Source organism: Alosa alosa, chromosome 7, assembly GCF_017589495.1.
Source record: "Alosa alosa isolate M-15738 ecotype Scorff River chromosome 7, AALO_Geno_1.1, whole genome shotgun sequence".
Lineage (NCBI taxonomy): Eukaryota > Metazoa > Chordata > Actinopteri > Clupeiformes > Clupeidae > Alosa > Alosa alosa.
The window spans coordinates 35,521,053-35,535,594 of record NC_063195.1 but is presented as its reverse complement, the minus strand read 5'-3'; the positions used below and the strand labels follow the sequence as shown (position 1 = coordinate 35,535,594).

The 14,542-nt window shown below is 45.5% G+C and overlaps 1 protein-coding gene across 2 annotated transcripts; it reads right to left on the bottom strand.

Annotated features, from left to right (window-relative positions):
- Positions 1 to 1,767: 1,767 nt before the first annotated feature.
- On the bottom strand, positions 1,768 to 14,542 carry rfx1b (regulatory factor X, 1b (influences HLA class II expression)). Of its 2 annotated transcripts, XM_048247392.1 has the most exons (19): positions 14,421 to 14,542; positions 12,181 to 12,544; positions 9,923 to 10,029; positions 8,207 to 8,563; positions 8,009 to 8,103; positions 7,700 to 7,796; positions 7,414 to 7,614; positions 7,099 to 7,280; positions 6,009 to 6,128; positions 5,756 to 5,874; positions 5,549 to 5,667; positions 5,060 to 5,172; positions 4,773 to 4,924; positions 4,544 to 4,641; positions 4,019 to 4,168; positions 3,332 to 3,540; positions 2,547 to 2,700; positions 2,305 to 2,350; positions 1,768 to 2,185 (listed from the first exon to the last, which is right to left on the bottom strand). In XM_048247392.1, the coding sequence occupies exons 2-19, from the start codon at positions 12,518 to 12,520 to the stop codon at positions 2,058 to 2,060; spliced, it is 2,787 nt and encodes a 928-aa protein (XP_048103349.1). In that variant the 5' UTR covers positions 12,521 to 12,544; positions 14,421 to 14,542; the 3' UTR covers positions 1,768 to 2,057. The 2 variants fall into 2 exon arrangements, with proteins under 2 accessions (XP_048103349.1, XP_048103350.1); XM_048247393.1 differs by lacking the exon at positions 8,207 to 8,563.

Sequence of the window (14,542 nt, the reverse complement as noted above, 5' to 3'; positions counted from 1 at the left end):
CTCTGGGGTTGATTTTTCATTTTCTGTTTGGAATGACTAAATCTGTAAATAGGGACACTGTGACAGTAATGAAGCACAACACAAATGATCCTCTGGCCTGCTAGAGCTGTTAGCTGTAAGGTGAGATGTCCCTCAAGTCTAAGTAGAGGGCACCTGCTTTATTCTGTTTTAGTTTTACTCTGGAACACTTTTGTGTTTAGTCCACACAGTCCAGTTTTTGAGCCCCTGAAACATCTTTTAAGGGAAAGCGCTAAAAGATGTAATTTTTGAGCTTTTCAATGCAATAAACATTCAAGAGACAAATACAAAACAAACAAACCACAAGGATTTAGTTATAAATTATTTTTTTTCCAGTTCTTCAAAGCAATCTTTTAGTCCATTTTACAGTTAATGCTACATCTGTCATAAAACATCCAAGTTTGCTACAGGTATAATTCAAGTAAGGCCTTGACGGTATGAACAGTACAATATATATGGTTACTGCAATATATCTCATAACAAAGTCACAATTGACATAAGTGATGCCATTTGTAAACAGGAAATAACATTTAAACAATTCATCTCCAAGTTATACCCTATATAAATACATACATCTTTACAAAAAGTTTCTCTTTTTCTTCTTTGCAAGGGATCTTCCCTGCCAGATGTACAGTAGGTTTCTGAAACCCTTGGTTCCACTGCACTTCCTAAGCTCCATCAGTAATAAAGGTAGATGCTCTCTTTGCTGGTCTAGATTGTCATGAACTAGGACATACAGTATGTGCAGTCATGTCAGACATACATGTGCTATCTGTAGTCTTTTTGGATGCTGCCAGAAACAAGGACATGAAACATGAAAATGAGCCAATGATATTGATGGATGTGGATGTGGCCTTTTCTCTTTCTCTGCTCAGAGCCCCCACCCCCCAGAGTCTGAACTCAAATCTCCTGAAAGGCATCAAACTATTCTGTTTGGCTCTGAACTCTCATTCAGTTGTAAAATATTTTGGCAAAATGCTTGGTTTATAAATTGTGTTTATTTGTGTAGCAATATTTTCAAACGAAACATACAATCTCTGCTGGCCAGGTAGAGAACACAAAGAAATGTTCACTGAAAATAGAAATAAAAACAAATCGCAAAGAAAAACTGCTAACTGTAGGCCTACTGATGGCGGTGGCACTGGATCATTACTGAATGATATGTCACATCAATACAGAAGAGACTCTTAAGTCCAAATTCCACAAACACATCAAACAAAAAAGGGAACCAGGCTGGTATATGCCCAGTTTCAGTCACATGCTTGGCACTCTAGATGCTGACATGGTAGATTATAAAAGAACCTACAAGTTCTCACTTGTGAAGTTACTCATCATCCTGTAATCTGATGACCTCTAACTGGTTTCAGGCAGAGAAGGGTTTGATAAGGCATAGGTGAGGGATTAGTCAATGACGGTTGGGAATGCAGTGGTATAACAAGGCAAACGATGGTGTGAGGCTCGGTCACAGTGAGTGAAGGTGAGGAACAGGGTACATTAGAGTGCAGAGATTACAGGGGAGGGAAGGTTCTGTCCATCTACTGGTCACTCACTCACTCACTCACTCACTCACTCACTCACTCTCCTCGTTCTCTCTTTTCTATGTGCTACACATAAGCACATTCTCATCCTTACAGTGGTGCTCTGCCCCACCAGCTCATTATACACACACACACCTTCCAAACATCCATATCCTCTATCTAACTGTTCTGAAAAATAAATAACAAATGTGCAAAGAACGCATAGGATGGGGGCAGTATGGCACACAACATTTAAAAGGCATAGGTGCAGGCAGGGTATGGATGTTTTGGGGTGAGAAAATTAGGCATAGTAAGAGGTCATTGCAGATGAGCAGATAGAACGAAGATGATAGAGGCAAATGAACAAGCGTTCCATTACACGCACACTTGTATGCACAGTGAGGTTGACTGCTTATGGAGACACAAACCTGCCAGGGCTGGGAGTTCACCAGGCATCCCTGGTAGTTGTGGATGACTGGGTGAATGTGTCCAACGGTTTGTCTCAGTGTGTGTGTGTGTTTATCAGAGCACACTGGAATCGGTGCGGGCCAGTTTGGCAGGCGGCTCAAGAGCCAGACTCGTGTCAGCATGGTGAGAAGTGAGCTCCTGACACTCTTCATCACTCTCATCTTCCTCCTCCTCCTCTTCCTCTGTAGTCCAAACACACACACACACACCATGAGGGCAGTGCACAATGCAACACAACACATCACCTGCAGGGCACATAAGGACGAGACAGAACTGAGAAATGGACAGATGTCCCGTCTACCTTTATCTGGGTCCAGTGTGCTAAGACTGCGGCTCAGAGTTGAAAACTGTGGACGGGAGAGAGAAGTCATCAGTATGCAGTCTGTGCGCCTGGCCATCAACACCCTCAACACACACTTTTACCAGCTGCTCATTTGCTGCTCCTATAATCCTATAATCTGATACTTTGGAGCTATAGGCTTCAGGACTTTGGAGAGTATGTGGAGGTGGAGCTGACGTGAGTGTGGTAGGTGTGAGAGGTACCTCTCCCATGACAGCGATAGGGGTCTCTCCCTTGGCCTGGGCCACCCTGTGCTCGATCAGATAGTACATGTACTCATCGTACAGCAGGCGGATCAGGTGGAATGAGCCAAAGCTCGCTGCGCTGCGCAGGGTGAGGTCTCGGATCACCATGGAGCTGAGAGAAGAGGAAGACATGAGAAGGAAACAGACTTAGACGGTTTGAAGTATAAGTATAAGTATATATACTCTTTTGATCCCGTGAGGGAAATTTGGTCTCTGCATTTATCCCAATCCGTGAATTAGTGAAACACACACAGCACACAGTGTACACACAGTGAGGTGAAGCACACACTAATCCCGGCACAGTGAGCTGCCTGCATCAACAGCGGCGCTCGGGGAGCAGTGAGGGGTTAGGTGCCTTGCTCAAGGGCACTTCAGCCGTGCCTACTGGTCGGGGATCGAACCGGCAACCCTCCAGTTACAAGTCCGAAGTGCTAACCAGTAGGCCGCGGCTGCCCAAACGCTGTACTGGGAAAAACACCGACAGTCTACAGCTGATGAGAAGATAACCACAGCTACAACCAAGCAGTCGACAGAACAGGCCACAGATTTCAAGCTGTGTGTGACTCTTTATCTCAGACATGTTTTATACAAACACCAGATATTTTAAGATCATAAAAAAACTTGTAATTGTGCTTGTAATTGTTGTAAAACGTTAACTGCTACACTGTTGTAAAATGTTAACTGTTAACGAGCACTGCACCATGAACAATGAGGATGACACATGCACTCACAAAACAACTCACCTGTAGAAAGACCACTTCAGCAGGAACTGCTTGGCAGCTTTAGGAAAGGCGGGGCTGGACTGGTAGGGCTTTAGGACCTGGGAGACCACGCCGTCCAGCCAGGCAGCCCACTGTTCCAGTGAGTTCTGCTGCTGCAGCGTGAGCTTGAAGTCCTGCTCCAGCCGCTGCACCACGCCGTCCTCACAGCGGCACACCCACGAGGCCTGCTCCTGAGAGACACACACACACACACACGCACACACACACGCACATACACACATACACACACACACACACACACACAGACACACACATACATACACACACACACACACACACACACACACACACACACACACGCACACACACACACACACACACATACACACGCCCACACACACACACACACACACACACACACACAGACACACGCACACACACACTGTTGGTCAGCTGTGGTGCAAGCGGTTGCAGCATCCATACCACTTTCAGGTCCAAGCACCCATGGGGACTCGAGTACAAATCTGACCCATGGTCATCTCCCCATCCCACCCCATCTCTCTCTCTCTCTCTCACTCGCTTTCTGTCACTCTTCACTGTCCTATCTGAATCTTAAGCCAACCCCCACCCCTCCAAAAAAAAAAAGATGTGAAATGAAAGATCAGACAAAAAGAGGAAAAGCAAGTGTGTGTAGGTTGCGGAAACTACCTGCACGTTAGCGAAGTCCACCCGGTTGAGGTCGGAGAGCATCTGGCTGATCTGCGTGGTGTTCTGCAGGACGGCGCGAGCCGCCTGGGCCAGGTGGTTGAGGGAGGTGTACCTGCGCAGCGTCTGGGCGAACGCGCCTACACAAGTCACCTGGAGGCACAATGAGCGGTCACTTCATATGCATAGTGTTCAAGAATCTTTTACTGTTTTAGAGCGGGAGATGAATGAATGGGCATTGAATAAACAAAGTTGTGCTACTCAAGCAAGCAGTAAAGCTAATAACCAGATATGCTCCAATTCTGGGTGGAAATATTTGTATTAATGTATTTTGGTAAGTAAATTTTAAACAAACAAATTTCCCTGATATTCCATGACTTTGTCCCAAAAATTATAAAATTCCCTGACTTTCCATGTCTGGAATAGACTTTCCAAAATCCCATGATATTCCAGAAATTCCATGGGAACCCTGCAAACAAAGCCCTCAAATGTGTTACAGAAAGTTGAGAGAGTTCATGAGTGTCGGACCTTGATGCGGACCATTTCCTCTGGGATGTTCATCATGGCACTGGTCAGCCAGCTCTCCACACTTTTGCCAAAGTTACGGATGGCTTGAGTTAAGGCACCTGAGAGGAGAGATGAGGAGTTAGCCTAACCACATCAACACACTTACTGGACACAGCCTGGGTGGACATAAGGGTCATTCTAGGTGTAAAATCTCATTTGTGTGTGAGGAGCCCGGCGTGGTCAGACTCACTGGGGATGGGCCGCAGCACATCGGGGATTAGCACCTCCACCAGACTCTGGTACAGGATGTTGTCACAGTCTCGGCTCCAGTTCAGCACCGGCTCATATTTACACAGCAGCACCAGGGCTGACTTAGGCAGACGCTTCTCAGACTCCTCATTACTACACACACACACACACATACACATGCACAAACACACACACACACACACACACACACACAGTTACATTCAGAAACCGTACTGCAAGATCCCTCCTCAGCTGATCTGGAGGATTGTCATGAGTGGCGGTACTCACACACTGGCTGCATCGCTGGGCTCACTGGTCTGGCTCTCGTTGAACCTCCAGAAGCTCTTCCACAGAGTCTCCACCAGGGGGAACTGCAGGTTCACCATCACATCCAGGATGGCCTGCACAGGAACACAGCAAACATCAGCACACACTACTTCAGCCCAGAGCCATGACCAGCTTGTGTCCACATCATCAGCTCACATTAGCATTCATAAACAAGTCTGTCCACACTATCTACATCCATCTGAAACTATGCCTCCTCAGCGCTGCCCATGAACAATTGGAAATAGTCCAGACGCTCCCTCTCAACACTAGAGGGCTTGCTTGGAGCACTCTCATTGTCCTTAACATCATGAGCTTTGCTCTGATACGTTGGGTTTACTGCACAGCAGATGGGCTCTTGTTTTCCAGCCGTTGTGTCAGTGCACCTCTAACCTCTAACCTCTAACCTCAGAGGCTTTCTGAGGAGGAAGAGGGGCTTCCTGCACAACTCACCTCGCAGTGCTCACGGTACAGCTGCTGATAGGCTGCGATGTTCTCCACAGAGATCCCATTGGCCAGCACTTTGGCCTGCAGCTCAACGACGGGGAACTCTGGGAGCGTCCGGGTGGCATCTGTTAAAGGAGATGACGGGTTAAAGCCTGACGTCCCTGAATGTGAGCGTGTGTTTTCTTCTGCCGGTGTTGAGTGTGTGTTTCTCACCCAGAAACTGCTGGTACTGCTGCACCTGGGCACTGATGTCGGACAGACCACCACCCTGCTGCTGGCCACCCAGAGACATCCCATTGGTCATCCCCTCCACCTTCTGCACCGGCTTTATCCTGCACAAGAAACGCCTCATGTCAGCGTTAGTGGACCAGCCAGTCATAGCTCGGTAGAGGTCAACACCATGCTTAAATGCGTTGCAAAGACACAAACACACACTGATACATTCTGAGCCCTCTCCTCCGCTCACCTTTGTTTGTGGGTAAAGGGCTGCTGCCGCATGGCCAGGTGCTGCTGATCTTCTATCAGGCGGAGCAGAGGGGAGCCAGCCTTGATCCGCAGCCCATAATAGTGGTACTTTGAGTTCCCTCTGAAATAACACACAATATATATATATATGATGCATGTGGACACCACTCTTAAGTTTAACACTGAACCCAGATATTCTTTAGAACGTTAATTTCCCAACATTCCCGGTACTCCTTTAAGGGTTAATGGATGTGACTCTGATTTGTGTCAAATAACCGTATTTGTTGAAAGGGTGTGCATGTGTTGACTGAACAAAAGAACTATTATTGCATATTCATAGAGAATTTGACATTTCAGTTGCTGTTGTCCAATCCATATTATCAAACCCAAAAAAGACTAAAGTAATATTGCATATGCGCTAAATGACAATCTGAGCAAATGGAGCCCCACAGACATATAGGCGATCCAATAACATAATCCATTATATTCAAATAACCACTGATCAATCGATTCAGATAGAATCAAAAAGCTAGAGACTTGTATTATAAGCAGTAAGGTAGAAAGCTGGTTAAAAGCAGTAAGGCTGAAATCTACTCATGGTACCTCTGCATCACTTCCTGGGGGCATATGAGAACAACACTGAGAAATCCAAAGGGATTCAGATAGGATTCATAGATGAGGATTACGTGATAAGAATCATCACATTATGCAAGATGCATTAGCAATGCTGTCATGATATAATTGCAGCTGTTGTCTATGTCTCGATCTCTACTGAGGTGAAAGTGAAAGTCAGGCCATCACTCCATGTGGGGCATATGGGGATATGGCTGCTTCATCATGGCCTCTAAACACACCCACTGGCATTTCAGAAGGATTACAGAGATAATTAGTTACAAAAATTAACTTCCAAAAATAAAAAATGCTTTGACTAGGTATTCACACCAAACAAAAGGCCTGACATTCACTAGGTAATACTAAGTCATGTGCTTGTTAAGGCATGTGTAAATGTAAATGTATGTGTGTGTGTGCGTGCATGTATAAGTATGTGTGTACGTATATATATATGCAAATGTGTGTGTGTGTGTGTGTACCGTGTGCCTAGGCGCCGTGTCCTCAGGCCCATGAACACAGATCTGATGAGTTTGCCAAAGGAGGCGGCGTTGACGGGCTCTAGCTTGGCCTCCTGGCAGTGCAGCAGGTAGTGGCAGTAGAGCGTGCAGCGCGGCAGACTCACCCCCTCAGCCGTCTCGTAGTTATCCAGCAGCCACTCCACCTGAGCAACAACACACACGCACACACACATGGAGAGGCATCCCACATACCAGAGAGAGAAGCCCATGTAATGGCAGTATCCTCTATGCAGGTCTCTTGTGCTGCAGGAGTGTGGAGTGTGTGTGTGCACTCACGGTGGCTGGGGAGGCGCGGGTGGTGTGCGTGTAGCCCTGGTTGCTGTTGCTCCCTCCCCCCAGCATGTAGCCGCCCTGGATGACGTAACTTCCTGATCCTCCTCCGGTGCCTTCGGCTCCTGCCCCACCTGAGCTGCCCGCGCTCCCAGCGGTTACTACGGTGACGCCAGAGCCCGCCCCACTGCTGCTATTGGTCACGATCTGCCCAAAAAGGAAATAGGATGAAGCCACCCACTGCCTTGTAGCTGTGTGGAAATAAAGAGGTGTGAGAAGGAACAGGCCTCACCTGAGAGCCCGTGGAGGGCGTCGTCTCATAGTAGGAGCCAGTGGGTGTGCTCTGGGAGTACAGAGAGCTCTCTGAGTATGGGTAACTCCCTGAACGTCTGAGCAGAGAAAGAGAGAGAGAGAGAGAGAGAGAGAGAGAGAGAGAGAGAGAGAGAGAGAGAGAGAGAGAGAGAGTCTTTTTAAAGACTATTTGACAGTTTTGTCAAAGCACCACCCGTTCATTCAGTTGCATGTGTTGCTGTATTGTGCATGGAGAGACACGGGCAGAAGCAGGATGAGGGAGGGAGAGAAGAAGAGAGAAGAGACTCACATGGTGCCGCTGTAGTTGGCCTCTCTGCCCTCCACATACTGCACCTGACTGGAGTACACATGCGGCACTGAGCCCTGCTGGATCTGCTGCTGCACCTGTCACACACGCACGCCGCACGCACACGCACACACACACACGTATTAACACCATGCTCATTGTGTGCGGTCCCCCTCCCTCTGCTCCTGTGCTGGGACCTACTCTGAGGGCCGTGGCGCTCTCGCACAGCAGCACCGGGGGCAGAGTCTGAGTCTGCACGGCGACCGGCCGCTCTGCTTCCCAGCCCTCCATGGCCAGCACCGAGCCGGACACGGGGAAGGACACGGGGTACGAGAGCGACACGGGGACGGGCACGAAGGGCGGGAAACGAGAGGGGTCAGCGGCCGAATGGAAAGCCCAGTCGCCTGCCGCTGCGGCCAGCCACTGCTGCGCCTGCCCGCTCGGCGTCCATGCTCTCTTTGCTGTCCCTGCTTCCTCTCTGCTCCATCTGCCTGAGTGCCTCTCTCTGCCTGTCACTAGCTCACCACTCTGCTGCAGAGCGCTAGCCTGCACCTGCAACTACACACATACCACACGTCACACTCACAACTTCCATGACTGGTTTTACCCATTTGGCACAGGTTATGTACAGAGCATGCCAACTTGTTTGCACAAAATTAGAATGACAAGAAAACAAGGACACACAATGAGAGGTCATGCAAATCATCCTTCTGTATGATGTTTCCTGGTGATGGTTTTAGTCCTGTCCAACTTGCTTGTCACTTCTTTTGGTGACATTGTGTTTGGTGACTAATTGAGTGGATATTTGGGAGAAGACCAAATGAGAGGACTGTAGTGGTGCTGTTGATGGCACAGAAACCCACTGTGGTGATGATTTTGGTTTGCGTGTTTTGAAGTCTAGCCTACTGGAAGTAGTGGACATGCTCTTGCACATTTCAGAAATCTATTTAGTAAATACATGTCAGGTCATGTATTATTACAGAGTAGATGGTTAAGCACACATTTAGAGTGACTAAGGTGCATTAAAACACTGATGAAACAAATGATGCCTCAACTGAACAAGCTGATTAAAAGAGCTGGCTCTGTGCTTGGAAGTTCACTGGAGCCCCTAAAGTTGGTTGTTGAGAGAAGGATGTTGCAAAAACTGCTTAGCATTATGGACATCACCTCACATCTGCTGCATGAAATACTGATCAGACAACAGAGTGTTTTCAGCTGGAGAATGCCTCAATTTGGCTGTAATGAGGAGCGTTATAGCAAGCCATTCCTGCCCATTGCTATAACAGCTCACAATGACTCCCCTGCCTATGTGCCGGGAGAGGAGAATCATACTCTGGGAGACAATGCACAGTTTACATACAATTGCACAGAGACTTCATATCCTGCATTCTATTTATCTATTTTTGAATTGTGTATATGTGTGCTATATATTATTATTATTATTAATTGTTGCTGTAACACCATATTTTCCCTTTGGGAATGAATAAAGTAATCTGTCTATCTATCTATCAATCTAAAGTGAACTTACAAGCCACATGTTTTTCTGAACTTAACCTTACTACCTCAATACTGGTCTAAATACTAGAACTACTGGTCTAAAATACATAATCGCCTTAATCATGAGCCTTCAATAGAGCTGACTTGAGTATTAATCCTGTTTGTGTGTGTGTACATCTGTGTGGCTGTGTGTTTAGGTGTGTGGCTAGCATCACAATCAACATATGCTAGCATATATAATGCTACTACAATATTGACCTCTTTAGGCAACATAAACACATTGATGACAAAATGTATGACAATCTAGTGCATTTTTGTGTAGCAATGCCTACAACTGAACAGCTCAATTGCTTAGAACATTGCTTGAATCTGGACTGTACTGTGAAGCAGATGTGTGTGTGTGTGTGTGTCTGCTCTTACCTGGGCCGTCTGCACCTGCTGCACTACCTGGGTGGGCACACTGGTCTGCACCACAGAGGGAGGGGGACTGGAGTCTGACACCGAGTCGTTTGAGTGAAGGGAGCCCTCTAGAGATTTACAGATAGAGACAAAAAAGAAAAGAAAAAGAAGATGAGCACCAGCAACACTTCAAATGCGTTTACATTTCTCTTCTACTGTCAACAGGTTTACAACAACATCTGCTACTGCTAAACACACAGGTGAACCTGAGTCGGTAGACATTGAAACAAAAAAAAATCAGTGACGTTCTCACTGCTTTTCAGTTTGAGTACTTACGATACACCCCTTCCAGACGGTAAAAGCAGTTACTGTAGAACATGGCTCAGTTAACAGAGCCAGTACAAGGGCTAAGGGCTAGAGACATGGAGAGATGAAGGCAAACCAAAAGGATGCTCGTCTCTTTCACTCTCCTTGGTCAACTCTTATATTATGCAGGCAGGAGGGTAGCCTTGGACAACTAATCTCAGCAGATGGGGAAAAGATCCCCTCTTTTGGTAAACATGGGTATCAGATGGAGAAAGGGCCAAGCAAGCAGAGAGAGACAGAATGAGAGAGAGAGAGAGAGAGAGAGAGAGAAAGAAAAAGAGAGAGAGAGATGAATTGTATGTATTAAGCATAAGAGAACAAGACACGATTTTCACAACCTTCTCTTGATTGTGACATCCTGTGCACTTTTCCCTCGTCCTAAGTTTGTCCCTCTGCTAGTTGATTTCTTTTAGACTGATAATAAAGGAAACTTCAAAGTCAAAAGTCTTTCTGCAAAACAATTCCTTCAGTTCTCTCCTCTCTTCCTCAGCCACCTACTTTGGATCTCAGCATACTGTGCATGCTCTTTGTCCACTCTACACGATTTCAAAGACTCAAGCACTGTAGAGCAGCTATTTTGTTTCTATTATCCAGACAAAGCCACGTCAGAGTAACTCAGTTAGCTGTGGCTTAACTCTGTTACAGGGACAGAATATCAGGCCTTGTAGTCACTGATTAGGCAGGATATCCGTAGTCATGCAATACAGAGCTAGAGGCCAAGGACTTGAACAGGTTCCAACAAACTAATGTGTGTGGGAGTGGGTCTGTGTGTGTGTGTGTGTGTGTGTGTGTTTGACCACTGTGTGTGACTGTGCATGTGCCTACACCCTTACCAGGCAACATGATATGAACAACACCTGACAGGGTCTTGGCTACTAATAGAACACCCCAAAATATACATGCAGTAACAATCTAACACACATATTTACACACACACACACACACACACACACACACACACACACACACTTAAGATCATTTGTTAATTTACCAATGTTCTCATTAATAAGAATACATTTTGTTATGAAAAAAAAACATCTAAAAGACATCAATAAAATGACACAGTGAAAGGGTATGTCAATGAAATGACACAGTAAAAGGGTATGTCATATGCACAATCTGACAGAACAAAGCACAATACTGTACTCTAATACTGTACTGCAAACATCTAATACTGTACTGCAAACATCTATCACACACACATGTGAATGATCAGTACTCAGTAAACTAAAGTGCATGACCAGAGTGAATGATAAACTTCTTTAAGTCCTGTGATGAGTGTGGGTTGGAATTGTGTTGGATACCAGTCAAGTTACTTAATACTTGTATAATTAAAGGTTGTATCAGCGATAGCGGGGATACGTCACTTCTGTTGATGTTCAAACAAAACAGAGAGCTAGCTCGCTACTCCCTCCCCCTCCCTTCCGTGCAATTAAAACCTCTTGTAATCGCGCATCTCGTCGGTTATTGGTTGAAACACTTTATTTTGCCTTTGAGTGGGTGGCCAACCCTTGTTGGTAGCAATTGTTTTTGTGTACAGATCTCGGAGCCTAGGCTGCCTACAGAGAGACATTTTTTTTTAACGGCCTGCTTATGGGGCAGACAGCTATCGGATCGTTAGGAAAGATTAGATGAATGTGATCATTTATGTTTTCTGTTTGGGCCTTTTTTGAGCCTGAAATCGCTGATACAAACTTTAACATGGGTATGCAACAGTATAAAATAGGATGACCTAATAATAAATATGTGATGAGACACTGAAGTGCCTGATGAAATCACCTATATGTATTGTTTATAATTAAAACATATTGTTAAAAGTGTATAGTTCTTGTTTGACAATAAACAGATTGTGCTTCAGTGCTGGCATCTCAACCTCACCCTGAAGTGTTGTGCATGTGGGTAGAGGGGCTCACCAGTTACAGTCACCACAATGTACTGTGGCGTGCTCTGGCCATTACTGGTCTGAATGCCCGGGCTCTGAAGCTCTGCCGTCACGTACTGTGTCTGTGAGGTGCTAACTTGTGTGGTGGTGGCCAAAATGGCTGACTTCTGGGTAGCATTTGAAGAGATTATGGGTGTGGCCTGAACCGTCTGAGGAGTGGGCACAGACACTTGTGCGGTAGAGCCCGGAGACGCCTGAACCTCTGACAGGAACTGTGGTGTGGCAGGTGAGGCTGTGGCCACGTTGACGCTGCCGCCCTGCGTTTGAGAGGGCTGCTGCTGGAGGTCCTCCACATAGGCTGGAGTCGCCATGGTGACAGTAGTCGAAGCCCCACACTAGTGCAAATGACACAAAACAAAACTATGTTATGTCAATGATTGTGCTGAAGTCTTGGGACACTGTAAAAGGGTCTTGTAGGGAGAATATTTGGTATTGGCTGAATCACTGGTAGTTGACCTGGTGTCCCATGTAATATATTACAATGTAATATACTCCCTTTATGACATGATTTTCGTTATACAGTATGTGCAGTGCTACAGTGTGAACATCTTATGTCCAACATTTTGTACTTACGAGTCCCAAAGCAGACTTACTCATTTTATTTCTCTCTGATTATAAAGACTCATATTTTGCATTTGATATGACATCGTAGGATACTTGCTACACAACACTTCTTAATAAATGCACAACATAATAAATGTCATTACAAACACAACAAAATAAATGTCATTTGGTAATATGTGTGTATGTGGTGTGGGTGTACCTCTAGTCTAGTGTACCTAGAAGTTAGATAAGGTAGCCTACATTGGCTGACTGGTTCAAATAAAGTATCTATCTATCTATCTATCTATCTAATACCTACCCTTTTTCTATCGGTTACAAATGTCAGTTAAACTCACGACAATAACAATGTTCTACAGCAACTGGTAGCAACAGTTAGCCACTCAACAGAGCCACTGGTAGCTGTATTCAGAAATGACATACGAGGCAGGTTCCGCGTGTGACAATCAGTTTCACACGAGGAAGGAAGACACGGGGTGCTACAAGTAGAACATAAAGAATACCAGGAAGAGGGCACGCCTTTTAACTGCCAACTGTGAACAGCATGCTAGAAACATGTCGTTTATTTACACACAGTTGCGTATAAGACGCGACACAGAATAAATGTGGGTTAGACAGTAGTGTGTCAGTTTATTTGGAATCGTGTAACTTAGTTACAAAAACATTATAACACTTAAAACAGTTATCATTTTGATATAATGTATCGCAGTCGAATACTAAGGACCAAATTTACACTATCGTATGAGATATCTCGAGTTAGGTTAATCTGCACAGTAACGTGACCCTTTGTACCTGCCAGAAAAAAAGAATAAACCTCACTAACGTAACTAACACGATATCCTCCCACTTCTCTGACCTCGCGAACATGAGCTTTTCACGCGGAAAAGACATTGAGAGCAAATTATTCTATCCGTATTGGGCATTTACTTCTAATCTTACATTTCAATTGGACACAAGGGGTGCCAATCACGCCCAATAGATCCAGGCGCCCCACCCCTTCAGAAAATCCACCCATATCACTCCCTAGTGTGACAGCCCTGACGGACGATGTGGCAAACATATGGCCCCACAACGATTTTCACTTGTCTGTGAGAAAAGTTTTTGAAATGTTCTAAAGTATCGAATCGACAGCAACGACACTTCAGTGTACTAGGATAAGAACACATGCTACTAATTAACCATCGAACTATCTTATTAAAAACGCACTAACGTTTGCTAGCTACATAAAAAAAAACTGCCAGGACTGAAATGAGTCACTTGTCTGTATTCACCACAGTACATGTTACCGAAACTCCCAGTTTACATTTCTGAAAGACTCAACTTGGCTAACATTAACGACTTTAGGCTTGTTATATTGCAACACTCAGAACGAAGGAAAAACAAATTACGAGGTAAAAGTACAACACTCTCATATTACAACACCCGCCATTTTGTACCACGATCGCGGATTTGACATCGTCATAACAACCGCCTGCGTTTGGAAAGCGGCTAGCGGCTAACCAGTCTCCTAGTGAGGCATAGCACTAGGGCTCTTGCAGTGCTCCGCCTCGGTTTTGCAATAAACAGATTCAGGCGGACAAATTATCAACTATCTTTATCATTTCCCTTAGAACACGTATAATTAAGGATCGTCAAAGTTGTTAGGTTCACCTCTTGTTTCCAAAGGAATTTTCTTAGTTTGTCGTTGAGTTTTTCCCTCTTAATGGTTCAGGTTGTTGTTGTTGATTCTCGTTGCTGGGTTCTTGTCGCCAGGACTACCGTGACTATGGCGC

Coding starts and splice junctions, on each gene's coding strand:
- rfx1b (XM_048247392.1), bottom strand. CDS start 12,520: ATGGCGACTCCAGCCTATGTGGAGGACCTCCAGCAGCAGCCCTCTCAA. Junction 7,797..8,008: donor GCCAACTACAGCGGCACCAT/GTGAGTCTCTTC, acceptor TTCTCTGCTCAG/ACGTTCAGGGAGTTACCCAT. Junction 5,875..6,008: donor CCCTTTACCCACAAACAAAG/GTGAGCGGAGGA, acceptor TTTCTTGTGCAG/GATAAAGCCGGTGCAGAAGG.